Source organism: Myotis myotis, unplaced genomic scaffold (assembly GCF_014108235.1).
Source record: "Myotis myotis isolate mMyoMyo1 unplaced genomic scaffold, mMyoMyo1.p scaffold_m19_p_2, whole genome shotgun sequence".
Classification (NCBI taxonomy): domain Eukaryota; kingdom Metazoa; phylum Chordata; class Mammalia; order Chiroptera; family Vespertilionidae; genus Myotis; species Myotis myotis.
This window is the reverse complement of record NW_023416324.1, coordinates 4,445,443-4,463,337: the sequence shown is the minus strand read 5'-3', so window position 1 is coordinate 4,463,337 and position 17,895 is coordinate 4,445,443. Positions and strand designations below refer to the sequence as shown.

The window sequence follows — 17,895 nt, the reverse complement described above, 5'->3', positions numbered from 1 at the left end:
AACTGTTTGTCGGAGCAGCGTCCCATAAGGTGGGTTCGATTCCCGGTCAGGGCAAGTTTGGGAGGCAATTGATAGCTGCTTCTCTCTCTCTCAATTTCTCTTTCTCTCTCAAATTAATTTTTTTAAAAGCTTATCTTTTTAAAAAATAATTAACTTCGGATGTTGAAGGAGAAAGGACCTCAGTGGAATCTTTCCTCCCCGTGTCCTGCTCTAGTCTGGCCACTGTTTGGGGCTGCCTGTTCACAGCAATTCAAGTTCCGGTTCCCCTCACCTCTAAGTAGGCCGACAAGGTCATGTAGATCTTTTCCCCACAGGGTGTCACTCGGTTGAGAAGGAGGGAGTTATGGAGGGAGCTGTCCCACACGGCTTCAAAACGGTAGAAGGTCCTAAGGTCAGAAAGGCAAGAGAGAGTCATCCGAAAGCGCTGAAGCCACCTTGGTCCAGGTGCTGTCCCTGTCAGTAACATCACAGAACCTATGCCACGCAGCTCTCAGTTTACTGAAATCGAACAGCAGAGTGGAACCTTTACTCCTGGGAGGAAAGGGCAGGATTCCTCCTTTTGTCCCCGCCCACCATCAAGTTAGCAATGCTATTTTTTCTTTTTTAGTTTTTAGAGTCTGCTTCTCCTCTGCCTAAAACAAAAACAGTGAGATCAACCAAAGGGATTAAAATGAAAGGATGAGTGAGTATGAACAGAAAGTAAAAGAAGAAAGGAAGACTAAGTATGATCATCTGTTAATCGAGAGCAGGAAGCAAATACTCGGTAATCTGTGGGCTGCAGTCTTCATATCACAGCCCACTTCTGCTGGCCTCACAGATGTCACAAATGAATCTGGGAGAATTGCTGGAGGAAACAGTATAGAAAGCCTTGCTTCACATAAAAGGACAAGAGGTTATTCTTAGCTGATGTGTCAGTAATATGATTTTTAACACCTGAGGTAGCCAACTACTATGTGTCAGTTTAAAAAAACCCAAACTCACTCACTTGAAAGTCAATCTTACATTTAATAACTAGAAGTTTGATTTAATTTCCTTCACTATTGAACCAGGATTTTTTCTATTCCAAAAGAGAAAACAAACAGATAAGATAAGCAGCCCTGACAGGAGAAAGAGAAAAGCTTAAAAATAAACAAAATATTTCTCACAGACTCAGCTACCCAAGTAGCTAAATGGGCCTCTACCACCACACAGGACAAAAACAAAGAAAAAAGTGAACGATTATGCAAAGCTACACACAGAGCAGCAAACTTTTCAAGCTTCTGACAGAGAGAAGATAAAGAAGACAAAAACAAAACCTGAGGCTCTCTATGAAGTGAGGGGAGTAACACTCTATTTTGCAATGTAGGAGGGGAACCTCGTGGGCATAAGAATAAAACAGACAGGTTTATAAATGGAATAGAAAATAATGAAAGACTCTACACAGCATTTAGGAAGCCATATGTGGAGGTGCACACACATCAGAAAGCCCTGGGCACAACAGGAGCACAGTCTTTCTCTATGCCAGGTTTGCTTAGGTTTGGGTGGGGAACACACAAAATTAAAATAGCAGTCAAAGCAACAGAAGACACAAAGCATTCTGATAAACTAGAATCTCTATGTGCAAAAAAGCAAACAGAAAATACCTAGGAATATCCTTATCAAGAAAGAGTCTGAAAAAACATAGGAAAAGCTTTCGTTAGTGCAGCAAAAGAAAAAAAAAGGGAAAGAAAAGATAGAAAAGCAGAAGAGAAGAAATATATAAAAAAGACAAATTTGCTGTTTAGCAAAGTGAATTCAAGAGGACAGTTAACAGAGAACTCCATGGGACACAATTTATACTAGTAGAGGGTTACAATGATATGGGTCCCTCTCCCAGACATTCAATTACAGAAAATGCTGGGCAGAGGAGGGAATGTGGAGACCACCTTCATTAACAATCCTTTCGGAGGTGACTGAGTATTGGAATGGTAGGAAGTTGCTGTGGGAAACAAGTCAATTATGTAACATAAATGTAGGACTTGGGAGGAAAGGAGCCATGGCCTTTGTGAGTCACACTCTGCTACCAATACGTCAGAAAAGCACTTTAACGTGCACACATAATACACCCAAACTGGAGGTCTGTAAGCGCAACTGTGAACATTAAATAGAATAGAAGCTCTCTGAACCAAACTCCATTTAGTAACTCACTGCACTGACTTACATCCTCCATGTCCCTAAAGTATAAAGACTGATGTCCATTTCTCACTGACCATTTGAAACTAGAGCTCTCTCATATATATTCCAACCACCTGCTCCAGAGAGGTGAGCTGCAAGCTTATCAAGTGTCGGTAATATCTAGTCCCAAACCTATTTATGTAGCTGCATTAATATAATCATCTAATTTAATCAACTAATAGGCAAATCAATAAGACATTAGGACAAAGAGAATTTCTGTTCATTGTAAATCAAAACTAAGTGTAAAAACTCAGTGGACTGTTTTGATAATGGTGAGTAGTGTAAAAAAACAGTTGTTAAATTAAGTGCGGGTGAGATCAGTATGAAAGAAAGGGGAAATGATAAAATTGTAATGCTAAATGATAAAAAGTTTGAAAGATATGGCACTTATAATTTCTTCATAGGCTTCTAGTTCTTGCTCCACCAAAGTAAAAGTCACAGATGATGAATTTTTTGATGGATATGGTTTTGCAAGAAAGACAACCGGACATCCAATAAATGAAAAGGCCTTGGCTTTACAGCAAGTGCTTGACAAATCAATGTACATTTATGTAGTTTAAATTAAAACAAAATGTTTAAAGTGTGTATCTTTTCATTATTCTTGACTTCAGTCAACTTTTTAAGCTTCTATTGTGAAAGGTAAGATGCTTCGGACAAAACCAAATTCGTCTCCTACAGCAACTGACTTGCTGCTGGGCCCTGTCTTCTCCACAGCCCCTGCCAGCGACTCTTACGGGCAAAAGGCAGAGGCTCGTTTCCTTTTTCTCCTTCCTATGCAAAACTACAGCACAAGGAAACAATGGGGAAAAAATTAATTCTGGCCCAAACTTTTAATCCTGTTTTTTCCCTATTGTCTTATTTTTCTCTCCCTCTTCTCAACATAGCTGTGAGCAAGTTTTTCAGGAACACACAAACACAGAGAAATCCTCTGCTTATTTTGGGGGAGTAGGGTGGGTAGGGGATGAAATGAGGATTTTGAAGTGAGGAGAGAATTAGTTTCTTCATCTACATAGAAGTCACTAATGAATGAAGACTCTAATGGGGTACCAATCAGTCCCACGGGGTGACTCATCGCACTCCGTAGGTGCCCCACCTGCTGGAGTTGTGGGAAGACTTCAGGTACTTGGCAGAGATGATATTTAGGGAGAGGATGGCGTCAACTGCAGCTTCATCCACCTCAGCCTTATTCCTAATCCGCCCTAAAAGAAATAAAGACATCAGAGCATGTGAATATTTTAAAAAGAAAGCATCTCTTCTGTTTTATGTAATAATATTCCACATAAAAATCAATTTGAAAAAGCTGGACAACCACTGTCCCAGACAAGAGAGAATAATCTTCCTTCCAGGGTTTCTTAATCTCGTCCCCAGACACCGAAGGGGAGGGTCTATGACTAGAATTCAAAATGTCCGTCAACTTGACAAGGAAAAAAATTACGATTTTATTTTCATGAGCCTCTAACTGAAATTTGGCATTTTCTTCCATTATGAAGGGAAGGGACAAACCACAGGAGAATCAGCAGTACTATGAATTCATCCCAGCAGAGACCACAGATGTTTTCATATCACACTAATGTAAAATATCTAGATATGCATCACTACTTTGAAATAGAAATTCAACCTGCTGCTTATTTAATGTATCAATAAAGAAGAGCTTAGGTTACAGATTTGTTTAGTAGTTTAACAATTGTATTTCAATATTATATAGTTCCCCTTGTAATCCCAAGTACTTTCTACATTTAAAAACCTAATTCTGAGACTTCACTACTGCCAATGGCTTTAAGGCAACAGAAGGCTCAGAACCCCTGCCACATATTCTGAAGTTTATACTATTTAGCCAGTTTTCCCCTCTCATTACACCTTAATTTCTCTACTCTGCCTATGGGTGCTAGCCATTTGCATATTACACATATTCCAGACTATCTTACTTAAAATGTTTCCTTGTGTGGAAAACAGAACAAAACCCGTCTAATCGCTCTGGAACTTACTCCAATCCTCTCCCACAAAGCTAAGCCCGTCCTCTCGGGTCCTTGTGTTGTGAACTCTCTTAGCACAGTCTGTTCTCAATCTGGCACTTATTTATCAAACTGCTTTGTACATTTATATGTTGTCTCGTCAAGTGAAGGGCAAGGTCACAACGAGCAGAGACTTTTAACACAGAACGATTGCATGGTACCCGAGTAAAATAATGGCTGAATCATGTGTCCCCGATGGTGGAGCTGAGAGAAAGAGTAGCTTCAGGGTCAAGGCCTCTGCATTCTCCACGGGTCACATGCTCTTGTCCAGTCTCCCACATAGTCAGTCCCTGTGCCCAGCAGAACCATGTGATCGCCACAAAGCCTGGCTCCGTCCTCAGGCAATGGAACGTACTCACCTACCACCAGCTCACGGACATCTTTCCAATGGAGCTCGCTTCCCTTCTCATGGACGATGGTCATTGTGATCCTTCGTTGGATGCCCTAGAGAATGGAGCAGGGCTGTGATTTAGCTGGGACAAACTATTATTTCCTCCTGTTTCTGGTTTTCTGGATTGTTTGGTGTGTCAGAGGGCAGGAAGGAGAGGTATGAAGAAAGAATGGAAATGTTATCCACACTGTTATTCTAAACAATGGGGCATAGGTCAGGGACCCAGGAAGAGTCAGGTTCTGATATGGCTTTAAGAATAGATGCTTAGACCTAGCCAGTTTGGCTCAGTGGTTGTGTCTCTCTTTTAAAAAAATATACTTTTATTGATTTCAGAGAGGAAGAGAGAGAAACATCAATGATGACAAAGAATCATTGATCAATTGCCTCCTGCATGCCCCCTACTGGCATGTGCTCTTGACCGAAATCAAACTTGGGACCTTTTAGTCTGCAGGCCAATGCTCTATCCACTGAGCCAAACCAGCTAGGGCAATGATTCTCTCTCATCACTGATGTTTCTATCTCTCTTGTCCTCTCCCTTCCTCTCTGAAATCAATAAAAATAAATATATATATTAAAAAAAAGAATGAATGCTTAGAATGTATGTCCCAAAGTATGAGATTCCCAGCTCCTCTGCCCACAGGTGTCAACCTACATTTCACGGCCAGATTTTTCGCTCACTGAAACCTTTATCCTCTATCTCCATTAAGATCTTTTGGCTGTGAAAGCAGTTTCCAAACATCACAAAATGAAAATTGTATAAAATGACATTGAAGCTGCATGAATTATAGTAATTGAATGAAACAAAATCTTTTACCAAAATAGCACTTCTCTAATATATTTATTTATTTACTAGAGGCCTGGTGCACAAATTTGTGCACAGGTGGGGTCCAGCTGGCCCGCCCGATCGGGGCCAATTGAGCCAGGCCAGCCGGAGGGAGGGGACGTGGGAGGTTGGCAGGCCAGCCTGCCCCTGATCGGGGTGGGGGAGGCCGACTGGTAGCGGGGATGGCATGGGGAGAGGCTGCAGGCAGTTGGTGGGCTGGCCCCACCCCCTGGCAGAACTCCTGGTCAAGGGAACAATTTGCATATTAGCCTTTTATTATATAGGACTAGAGGCCCGATGCATGAAGATTCGTGCAAGAATGGGCCTTCCTTCCCCTGGCTGCCGGCACCGCCTTTGCTCCGGCCAGGGCCGCCTTTCTGCCTTCCCACGCTGCCCAGAGGCCCTGAGCAGCTGGGGAGGTGCGGAACGCCTGCATAGTCACCATGGTAATGATGCAAGTGTCCCGCTCCGCCTCTGGCTGCTCGGCACCTGTGTACGCAAATTAACCCACCACCTATGTTAGGTTAATTTGCATACTCACTCCTGATGGGCTGGTGGATGTCACGAAGGTATGGTCAATTTGCATCTTTCTCTTTTATTAGTGTAGATTATTTTTTTAAAATATATTTTTATTTTTATTTATTTCAGAGAGTAAGGGAGAGGGAGAGAGAGACAGAAACATCAATGATGAGAAAGAATCACTCATCAGCTGCCTCCTGCACACCCCCTACTGGGGATCAAGCCTGCAACCCAGGCATGTGCCCTTGATCGGAAACAAACCCGGGACCTATCAGTCCGCAGGCCGACACTCTATCCACTGAGTAAAACTGGCTAGGGCTGTATAATATATTTATATGTAAAAGCAAGAGTATATATAAGCCAAAGTCTGAGGAAGAAATTAAAAACAAGCATATTAAAAAGGAAAATAAAAAGAACAGGACAATGTCCCACTACCTCCACATCCCTTAGAAATGGAGAGGAAAAGCAGAAAATCAGAGTTACGGTTCTTATTCTAAACTTTTGTGTGTGTGTGTGTGTGTGTGTTTCCTCCTAGGTCTCTTTTGCCCCCTCATTAGTACCTGGTGAAGCAAAAATGTCCCTTGGCAGGGCAAGCCTGCTGTATGGTCCACCACAGCTGGGATATACCTGTAACAACAGAAATGCAAGGGAAAGAGTGAGACAGCCACTCAAGCTGACTAGTGCTACTTCACCACAGGTCTTCCCTGGCTGCTGTCCCCCACTGGTTTTTGCTTTTCTAAACTCCGATCCATGTTTTTCTCACCATTCAGGCATTTAATCACACGGTCATTCACATCCAGTAAATGTTTCCACATGTCTGTATCTCTTCATCTTTACTAGACTTAAGTGCTCACAAGACAGTAATGTCTTTTGGCTCCATCCCAGTCCCTTGTATAACAGATACCCATAAATAATGCATACTACAATAGGGAGTACAAGGAGAGAGATCATTTAGATTCTACATCATGTTACAAGAATCAGAAAGAAATTAACTTAGTAGAAAGCATGACTGTAACTACCTCTCCCTCATAATGCAAGCCATAATCACATGATGGATCTGTCTATAGGAAGTCACATTCCTTAAAGCGATGTCTCTACTGACAACTACACACAGGATCGACAGCTGCAGACCTCACACATAGTGGGAACTCAGTAACTGTTTCATGGAGATGAGCGTGATGGTGGTGGTACTTAGCATTATACACAGAGGGTCATCAGGATAACATTCATCCCCTACCCTCTACTTTAGCTAACACAGCCCCTTGCCTCTATTTCAGGAGGGGGATCTTTTTTGTGTGTTTTTCCAAGAGCATTTTAGAGAAAACGATAACTGATACATTTACCACTTGCTCTAATATCGCTCATACAGAGAAAGTAGGCCGATGCTGATCATTTTGATCTAGGACCATGGTCCTCAACTGGGGGTGTTTTGGTCCCCCAGGGATGTTTGCCAATGTGCTACTGGCATATAGTGGGTAGAAGCCAGGGTTGTGGCTAAATATCCTACAACACACAGGAAAGCCCCTGACACCAGAGAATTAACTGGCCCCAAATAGTGGCACGGTTGAGAAATCCTGGTTTAGGGAAACACCATCCCTCACCTTCTCACTGAGATTATTAATGCAAGTCTTGACCATATTATGAGCAAAATGCTTCTTTCTTTGCTGCTGATAAAACTCACTACGTAGGTTGTCTTCCCTCCTAACAAAATGGCAGGCGCCATGATCTTGCTGTTGCTAATCAGAAGGTAAATCATTACACTAAGTAGTCATTTCTTTGACAAACGTTTGATTCAAAGAATAATAGCAAGACCACCAACATTCAATTCAAAACTGGAATTTGAAAGTGACAATGAATCATGAATAAGAATAGAGGCTCAAAATTATATTTTCTAATTTTGAAAAACTTGACCTTATTTAAAAGTTTAGAAAGTTGGACTTACTCTCCTGTAGGCTCCAATTCACTGATCTCAAACCAAACCAGAAGATCATACTTGCTCATGCTCTGGCCAAGGCTGGTTTTGCTCATGGTGTTTAACTTGGTGGCTGGAACTTTTAAAAAAGTTTTAGAAAAAGTCAAAATCTGATCCAAGTCTACTTAGTAAAGTATAAGCTTCTCTAATGTCAGACTTCAAGGACACACTTGGGAAAGGCAACAAGAGTCAGGGGAGAGATTCCAATGCGGAAGACCCCGAGAAACGCCAACATCAACTATGTCAGGACCTCTAAATTCAGAGAACAAGGAAAGGGAGAGTCAGTATCTTTCTCCCTGTCAACAAATTATCCAACGATAAGAAAACAAGTTTCGTCCGGGCTGGTCGTTCAGTGGTAAAACATTGGCCCTCAGACTGAAGGGTCAAAGGTTAGATTCTCCGTCAAGGGCATGTACCTTGGTTGTAGGTTTAATCCCTGCCCCAGTAGGGGCACGAGTAGGAGGCAACCAATTGATGTTTCTCTCTCACAAAGACGCTTGCACTTTGTGGCATGCGGAGCAGTAGCATCACGGGAGACAGACCTATCCTCCAACGCAGTGGTTCCTGAACCTCCCTGCCCATAAGAGTCACCTGGGGTTCTCAAAGATGCAGAGCCCAGGCACCTCAGGCCAATTAAACCACAATCTCTTGGGGTGGGACCCAGTCCTCTGAGAGGTTTGAAACTCCTCAGGTGATTCCAATGTACAGACAAGTTTGGGAAGCACTGGTCTGATCTCTAAACAGGATTCTGTAAATCTCTTGTTACACATTTTCTTCAGATATAAATTCCATATTCTTAACTGTACTGATTAAATACATTAACCAAAACCCAGTATTTCCAAGAATTTTAGATTCTACATAGTGGGCATTTTGAAACACTGTGTAGAAAGAAACTCTAAACTCTGGCAATACAAAGAGGGTCCTCTGCTCAGAACATGGGAGCACTGGAGTGAGAGTCCAGTGACTGGGGATCGAATCATTGCCCAACCACTAAAGAGCCATGTAGCTTTGGCTGAGTCACTTAATCTCTATGAGTCTGTCTCCTCTTCTATAAAATGTAGATCATAATATTTCGCCAGCTATCTCAGAAAGGTATTATGAGGATCCACGACAATGTATCTGAAGAGGCTTTCTCAGTAACACAGCGCTATTCATACGTGTAGCCTGTCAGCATTGCCCACTCCGCTGACTCCCACATGAGTTGGTAACACTAGTCAAGAGGAAAATAGGATTAATGATTCTGACAGTCATCTAAGGGTCAGGAAGCAAAACCAGAAGCATTAAAAACCAAAACCAAAAACATGTACTAGTAAAAATCTTTAAAAATACTATTGCAAAGACACCAAACAAACAAATATAAGGAGCCCTCACCCCCAGGGTGGAGTGAAAGAGGCACAAGTAGACAGGGTGCTTCCTGAAATCTCTCTAAGCAAATGTGACAGGATCTCGTCAATGTGCTCAACTCTGCAGTCAGTTCAAGTAGCAGAGAGATCTGTGTTTCACACAGAAAGCCAGGCTCTGGGACAAGCCCCTGAGGATTTACATCTAAGGCAGAGCTAATTTACCTACTAACCATCTCGTTTAGGTACCCTCTCGCTCTGGCAGCTGGGAACTGGCAGAAAGAGAAAAGGCGGCGGGGGGTCCACCCCATCCTGGAAGGTGGCAGCAGCGGAGGATGCAAGCACACTGGCGTGCTCAGAAAATGTGTCCAACGCATGCACATTCACATAGCCAGACACGAGAAATCGAATCAGCTCAATCTTTCTCTCATGGTCTGAAGGCAGGATGGAGATGAGGAGGATAGAAGTGGAAAATGAGCACAGGGAGGGGTGGGAATGTGGGCAATGAGGAAAAGAATGAAAATAAACAAAGAAAAATCAAAATATGATAAATGAACATGCAGGATAAATTTAGTATGCAAAACAACGCCCAGCCCCTTGACAGTTACAGGGAGTTACATACAAAGCGGAGAGATTTGGAAACAGGGAGCTTATGAAAATTAACAAGACCAGAGAACTGGCAGGAATGGAGTCCTATTGTTTCTTACTGCTTATTTTAAGTCAGGAGCCAAGAATTCCAGTTCTGGCTAGATACAAGAATGTGTAAGGATACATAGAAAAGGAGCAGGAATTTGAATATTATTTTTGTTGGAGGAGTCATTCAGAGTAAGAGATGTATTCACACACAGAACATCATGCGAAGCACGCAGCTAGAGCTCACCTGGCTTGGAGAGTGGCATGGGCGGAGGGAAGAATCGTCGAGATGGCTGAGGAGGACTGTGAAGGAAGAAGACCAAGTTCTTAAGATAAAAAGAGTCTCATGGAGCTAATAATGGCATTTTTAAGTCCCCTCTAGACACAGATGGTTTGTACTTTCAACTCCAGCATAGTATCAGATACCAGACATAACTCCAGAGTATAACTGAGGCTAAGACATTTTAATAAAAGTCCCCTTCTAAGTCTTAGCTAATAAATGAAGTAGGAAAGTTGTACTGTTAACACTGACACTCTGCCATCATCCCAAAGTCCCCACCGTTGCTCTCCTCACCAATTTTGATGTCTCCACTTAGAACTTATGCTTCATAAAGTTCTGGGCCTTTAGGAGCAATTATACACAATTTCATGGTATACCCCTGTCACTTCAACTTTCGGTCCTATTCAAAGTCTCTTCCTACAAAAACATGGTACTCAAGGCCACCTGGCAAAATTCAATGTGCTCTACCTACAACTAGTGATTAGGTGGCGAAGAAAAAAAGGTGGTGACGTTTCCAAAGAGAAAACATCGAGTAACATAAAACTGTTAGTTATCTTAATCCCTCAAAAGATTTCCTCCTTTCCAGCAAGTGACAATAACAACGATAATAATATCAACAAAAATATTTGCTCATCTGGCCCAAACCTGTTAAGATCCTGTCCTTGCAGGTGAAGTGGGTGCTGTTGATAATGCCCAAAGACTTCAAATACTATAGGCTTGGTTTTGATATATTCCACAAATGATTCAGTGACCTCCACTGCAATCTAGTAAGAAAAAAAGCCAAATTAGATTAAGGAAAGATTTATTATAATTCGAGGCATTTTTGCTGCAATCAGAACTTGAGCACTTTTGAGCTGGGTATGTGCTGGGTATTTTACTCTGCACGCCTCCCACAAGATAAACTAGGGGCTCCTCTCTGGTTTTCATTCTGGGGTAACTTTACTGAGCTTCAGGCATTTGAGACCCTCCACCATCTGCCTGAACCGATCTCTGCCCCCGGCTGCTCTCCATACACTTGTTTCCACTTAATCAAACTCACCCACTCTCTCCTCTGTTTCGCCCTTAGATGGCCCAGGCTGCAGTCCTGCCTGCAAGGCCTTCCACACCTCCATACCTCTAAGTCATTCCTAGACCTCAAGGCTCAGCTCAAACAGTAACAACAGTAAGGGAAACAGGGCTGTTCACCAGGTGCCAGGTACAATGCCAAGTCTGACCCACCTTTCCTTATTTATACTATATTCTCCAAGAAGTGCCCTCACCTCCTTTCCATACCCAACCATCCACCCCCAACAAAAAAAGTAACTCGAAGTATCATGGAAATAACTTCCCCTTCTCTCAACTCCCACTGCATTTCATAAATATCTTTCTAATGTCTCTAGATCTTGTTACTTAAATAAGCATTTATTTCCCTATCGGAATTGTGAGCTCTTCAGGAATAGATAATCTGTGATTCACCTGTGCATTCCCCAGGGAGCCAGGCACAGTCCTTGTGCGCAGTAGCCAATGTTTATTGCATACATGCAGGCTCATATTTATACAATTAAACATAAAAAAGAAAAGTGTTTTGTGTTTGCTTGTTCCACTTCTGGAGTTGTCGTTTCCCCTCGTACTTTAGAGAGTAGATATGTCAACAAGGGAATGAGAGACTGTCTCATGTAGTAGTGAAGACCCTGGAGCCGGAGCAACATTTCTGTGCCTTCAAACCCCGCCTCCACCTCTTCCTGGCTTTGCAACCTGGGTGAGTGGCTTTAACTGCTCTGTGCCTCAGTTATCACAGCTGTAACATGGGGATTACGACCAACTATGGCATAAATGTGAGGATTAGATGAATTAAGACATGAAAAAGCACTCTTAACAGAAACTGACACAAAATAAGCTCTCGAGGAATGTTGGCTATAGTGATGAAGATGATGCCTTGTGAATAGAGTTATAGTGAATCTTCCTAGAGGAGATGGAAGGTCTATTTTCTTACTCCACTTATGAAAGAGCTGTAAGGGGCATTAATGGATCATCACAGTATCATTTGCAAGGAAGACAATCTAAATCTTAGTTACAAAGGTACTGAATAGTTTTTATCTTACTTGCAACTGAACAATATAAGTACCTTACAGTTTAAAGGACAATAAATATATTAACTTTAACAAAATTCATACTAAAATGCTTACTTTCCTATGAAGGAAACACTAAAAACAACTCACTATATTCCAAGTGATGGAAAATTTTATTGGCAGATGAACCTGGACAGGACTCGCGGGGCCCTCGGTAATTCACAGAAGGCCAGCTGCTCTGTCCTGGAGGATGAGCTCACTGCTCTGGCCACTCCCTCCATTGTCTATTCTCCCACAGATTCCCTCGCACAGCCGCGCTGAGAAAGCCCAAGGGAGCCCACACATGACTGCCTCACACCAGCCACTTCAAGGTACCACAAACCCGCAATACGTCTGGCAAAATAGTCCATGTCACTTACATTCTGCACATGATAAAAGCCCAGAGGACTTCCTCTGCCGTTATTTTTGAGGGGTTCAGTGGAGAATGCTTCATCATGGCGATGCAAAAAGCTTAATGGGAAAATAAGGAGGAGAATGTTTCATTAAATGGTTTCATCAGGATCTATGTGGTAACAGCTCGACTTGGATGGTATGGAAACTGCCTACTTAAGCAGAGTTTTTAATTGAGCAAGTTATTTACATATCCTTGTCAAAACATTTTCCTTCTCACTCAGACAGTATTTTACACTTTATTTAAAAAATGATTAAAAATTACCGACCCTGATCACTTAGCTATGTGGACGTATATGCAAGAATGCCTTAGAGAGCGTGGAGAGTGAATTCAGTGAACTCCTGTTCCTTTGTGGTTTTTCACTGAGAATAAAAATTATTAAGTTGTTTTGTATAGACAAGATTTGGCAGGTTCAAGCTTCTACAAGGTAGATGTGGATGGCGTACTTGACTAGGAGTCTCTCTCAGACCAGCTATGAGTAGATGCAAATGTCACCTCTTGCAAAGAGTCTGTCCTGACTCATGGAAATAGTTCTGTGTCCCCACAGCACTAGGAATATATTTTCTCAATAGTGATGATTTCACTGTTTGTAATAATGTATTTCATATGCCTGTCTCCACAAAAGACAGTGAGTGTCTCCCACAGGGCTTGAGATATATAAGATACTCCTGAAATATTTGTTGAATCAGTGGGCTATGTTTATTTGTTCTCACAAATAGTGAGGTTTTATTGTTCTCTTTCCCTTCCTATTATAAGTCTGAAATAAAAATCGAAGAATTAAAGCATCCTCAATACAAGGATTTAGTGCCAGATAGAAATATGCATCAAAAGGACATCCCACATCGCTCTAGCAGGTTTGGTTCAGAGGATAGAGAGTCAACCCGTGGACTGAAGGGTTCGAGGTTCAATTCCGGTCAAGGGCACGAACCTCGGTTGCAGGCTCGATCCCTGGCCTTGGTGGGGGCTTGTGTGGGAGGCAACCAGGTGATGTGTCTCTCTCACATTGATATTTCTCTCTCTATCTTGTGTCATCCCTTCCACTCTCTCTAAAAATCAATGGGAAAATATCCTTGGGTGAGGATTAAAGAAAAAAGAACATCTCACACTCTCCCAAGAAAAAAAGGGAAAAAGAATGCTTTGAATAGGGAGTAGAGAGAGGAGGACAAGGAATTCCTTGCCTTCCACATTAGTTCACTGAGCCTGAGGACTATACATGGTACCCACCAGAGGTGGGTGATCTCTGATATGTACTCGTTCAATGCTCTGCTTGGAGCAGGTGCAACCATGGGTGACAGGTGAAGTCTACAGCTGTGTCTTCCCTATGCAGGCCAAGTGAGAATTTATAGAAACCCAAAAAGGATCTGCGTCTTCTCTCAACATGAGTCAACCTGCCTTTTCCCCCAGAGCTAATGCCATCGCACATGCTGCTCTTTTTAGTAGGTTTTAGGACAAAAGTCAACATACCACTGTCATTCAGACATCAGTTAACCAAGTAGGTTTTTTCCATAAAATACATCAGTTGCTTAACTAGAATAGTGAAAGTTCAAAAAAAACTGATTTAAGGCTCTTAGTGCAAATATGTTAAATGGGCAAAACCAATACCAGATGGATAATATTTTAACGATTATTAGTGGCTGACTATGTAGTAACCACATTTAATTCAGGACTTGGCTAAATGCGATGTAAAAGCAATGCTTTATAATTGCATCAGGACCCCTGGGAAGGCCACATAATGAGGGAGCGGGATGGTAGACTCTGAGGTGGCCTTTTGGTGGCACCAGTGGCAAACTGGGCTTCATTCTCGTGTGGACCTTCCACATACTGCAAAGATACACTGATGCTTGGAGGTATTAAAACTTAAGATTCTCAAAAAAAGCGTTTTCCTAGGGAGGTCGTGAGAAGAGAGCACCTAGAATATAGAGTCAAGACGGTTACAGGATAGAAAAAGCTTATAAGTGGAAGAGAAATGAAACCTGTCACATCATCTCTACATACTGCCTTTTTTTTTCAATTGATGTAAAATATTACTGTTCATTATGTTATTTAAATTTTCGTTTCTCCAAGTATTATTAGGCATAATTGGCGACTAAATAATTCATTGCTTTAAGGGAGGGGGGAGGAGGGAGAGAAGAAGGGCGGGACAGAGAAAGAGAGAGAGGGAGGGAGGGAGAGAAAGGAGAGAGGGAAAAATTAAAGTGAGAGAGACACATTTATTGGTTGCCTTCCACATGCACCCTGACCATGGGCAGGGATCGAACCTGCAACCCAGGTATGTGCCCTTGACCAGGAATAGAATCTGTGACTCTCTGGTCCATAGGCCAACGCTCTAACCACTGACTGATGTGGGCCACAGTGAGATTTGTTTATTAATACAACATTTCAGCATGAAGAGCATTAAAAAGACTAATAAATAGGTGTGTCTGGACCAGACCCTATATTCCTAGCACAGCGCGATGGTCCACAATAGAACCTTTTAGCAGGAGGCATGGCCACACCCCTCCCCACAATGTACTCTGTTTCCTTCCAGTGTAGGTTTCTGGTTCTTACTCCCATCTTGCGGGAAGAAAGCATTTTATTTCAGAGGCTGGCAGTCGTCATTTCTCAGGAGTGTTCGGGTCTCACAAATGTAAAGCAGTCTACAGAGCACAGAGGACGGCATCCGGGGGGACAGCTGGGTAGGCAGAGCGAAGGGGCGGCTTACTTGAACTGACAGAAGATATCTGCATACTCTGGGAGGATCCCACTGGCCTGCAACACTGTCACACGGAAAGTGAAGGCACTGCCCAATTTCAGGTGGTTGCCAATCTCTTCAGAAAACCCTTCCATGACCATCTTCCCATCCAGCAAAGTGCTTGACTTCAGATCTAAAGAGGGCCAAACGAACACACACCTGGTTCAAACAATGCACAGATCACCCTTCAGTGAGGAGAGAGCAGGGCATTCTTTCCATTCCTAGTGAATGAAAGTGACCATCTCATCGGTCAATGCAATGGTCAATATGTTCCCCTCTTTGAAAATGTCCCCCATCACAGTACACTGTGTCTACGCACCCAAGTCATTCATTCGATTGATTTCTTCTGGAGGACTGATGACCTCAGAACTCTGACCCTGTCCTTCCACAATCCTCAGCTCTTCCAAGGACAGACCAGAACGAGTCATTGCAACGGAAGGAAAGTCACTCTGAAATCAAGGCAGGGGGAGGTCGATGAAGTAGTATAGTAATACATTTCCCCCAGTTTCCTTTCTTTTGTTTATTTGCCTAATGACTAATAGTGACTGTAAAATTATATGGATTAAGAGCTGCCTTACAAACGGCAAAATAAATATTGGGCCTTTACCCTTACTGTTGTAATCCTTAGACACGTCCCATATTCTATTAAACACCCTGTAGTTACCTATACTTTTTAGTTGTAGGTAAAAGAATTGTTGTCCCCCAGTGCTGAACATCCTTTTTATAAACCTGAGTACTTCTCCTTCCATTAGATTTTTCCTCTTCCTGGAAGGTTTCTCACCTGATTAAAGTACTCATTATCAAAAGATATTTTAGCTGTTCCTGACTGTCGAATTCCAGAGCCATAATCAGGAGCTTCTTCATCCGCTAGGTAGGGAAAAAAAAAAAAAAGAGAGAGAGAGAAAAGCAAAGATCAAATGAGACTACATATGAGGCAGAGGGGGGACGATTCTTACTGGATTATAAAATAATTAATAAAGTAGTGGAGCCTTAGGATCCGAGAACTTTGATATAAGAGGAGACACCAAAGGACAAGCCCTTTTGTTTAAGAAAGAGAAAATAAGACCTAAGCAATAAAGTCACAAGGGCTGCTTCCAACTTACTCAGGTAACCTTACCAACTCCCTTAGCTCAAATGAGCAAAGAATCAGTTTTATTCTTGATATTGTTCAGATGCCGTATCTAAAATACTGATCTCTTCACTTGGCAAGGTTATATTCAATAATACTCAATAAATATTTCAAAATACTAGACTGTACTTGTGAAGACTTCCCTAAACTCAACAATGGTGAATATGTCACAGATTTCCATGGGTAAAGGTGAAAGGTCACAGCATAGCATTTAGAAATTACAACAGAAAAATTATAATAAATGGCCACATTCGTCCTCAGAATGAAGGCTGGATCATGGAGAAGCCTAAGTGACCGGCTGACTGGCCCACCACCAGGGGGCACACGCTCAACGTAGAAGCTGTTGAGCTGTGGTGACTTGGCAGCTGTGGTTCTTGGGTGATGCACCCAGAACCAGAGAGGGGGGAGCCCGATACTGGGGTGCATCACGTGAGATCCGCCCTCTCACTCCGCGACCCCTCAGGGGATGTTGGAGCCAGTTTCAGCCTGATCCCCGCAGGCCAGGCCGAGGGACTCCACTGGTGCACGAATCCATGCACCAGGCCTCTAGTTACAAAATAATAGCTAAGGGACAGAAAGGCCTAGAAGTACCCTGAGAGAAAATTAGACCAAAAAAAGTACTGAAAGTCCTTAGTTACTTCTGAGGCAGTTAATACACATTATTTAAAATGCAAGTGACTTTTATAAAGTTAACCCAAGAGTTGTGTTTCATGTTAAAGGAAATCCCTTTATCCCATTATTCCAAAATAACAGTAGTCCAGACTAAACAGAATCTATTTTTGATACTTAGTAACAACACTTAGAAAGGAAGCAATAAAGGCTTTCTCCAAGACAGACAAACGCACTGCAGTCTGTACGTGCAGCTGCAGCGTGACCCTGCAGAACTGGCCTGCTCTGTCTCCAAGCAGAGTCCACAGCTCTGTTTCAGAAGAGGGTCACCTACCTGCAATGGCCTGGACAGCCACACGCAGAAATCCCCGCACTTCACCCTTCTCACTGACAATGGCCACCCTGTGGATCAGGGGCACAGGATACAGCAGATTGCTCAGGTATACAAATGCCCTAGAGACAGAAACCGGGAGACACAGCTGAGCATCCCACCGACAGAGAAGCTGGCTGTCAGATTTACCGAAAATACCTTTGTGAAACTGAGCTGGCTTTTAGGCTCTGTCTGAAGGTTACCTCTCTCTCTGCTCTGTATTCTCAGACTACCTCCAATTCTTTCTTAGCGCAGATAATATATAAACCAATGCAAATGCTTGGTAACAGCTGACAGAGACCAATTTACACCAAATGACTCACGCCCTATAAAAATGACTGCGGTAGGTAGAAGAGTAACAATTGGAAGCAGACTTTCAAGATACTGGTGTATA

The 17,895-nt window shown here is 42.6% G+C and overlaps 1 protein-coding gene across 5 annotated transcripts in view; it reads right to left on the bottom strand.

The window, feature by feature from the left end:
* The window catches only part of KIF1B (kinesin family member 1B), a 133,888-nt gene that overhangs the window by 15,236 nt on the left and 100,757 nt on the right, over positions 1 to 17,895 (bottom strand). For all 5 annotated transcript variants that reach the window (XM_036352801.1, XM_036352802.1, XM_036352804.1 and 2 more), the window contains 12 exons: positions 17,466 to 17,584; positions 16,175 to 16,260; positions 15,713 to 15,842; positions 15,364 to 15,526; positions 12,631 to 12,721; positions 10,809 to 10,927; positions 10,131 to 10,186; positions 7,881 to 7,989; positions 6,499 to 6,565; positions 4,565 to 4,649; positions 3,287 to 3,392; positions 272 to 386 (listed from right to left, as the gene is read on the bottom strand). In XM_036352801.1, coding sequence (XP_036208694.1) covers positions 272 to 386; positions 3,287 to 3,392; positions 4,565 to 4,649; positions 6,499 to 6,565; positions 7,881 to 7,989; positions 10,131 to 10,186; positions 10,809 to 10,927; positions 12,631 to 12,721; positions 15,364 to 15,526; positions 15,713 to 15,842; positions 16,175 to 16,260; positions 17,466 to 17,584 — 1,246 coding nt within the window. The remainder of the gene's footprint in view (positions 1 to 271; positions 387 to 3,286; positions 3,393 to 4,564; positions 4,650 to 6,498; positions 6,566 to 7,880; positions 7,990 to 10,130; positions 10,187 to 10,808; positions 10,928 to 12,630; positions 12,722 to 15,363; positions 15,527 to 15,712; positions 15,843 to 16,174; positions 16,261 to 17,465; positions 17,585 to 17,895) is intronic.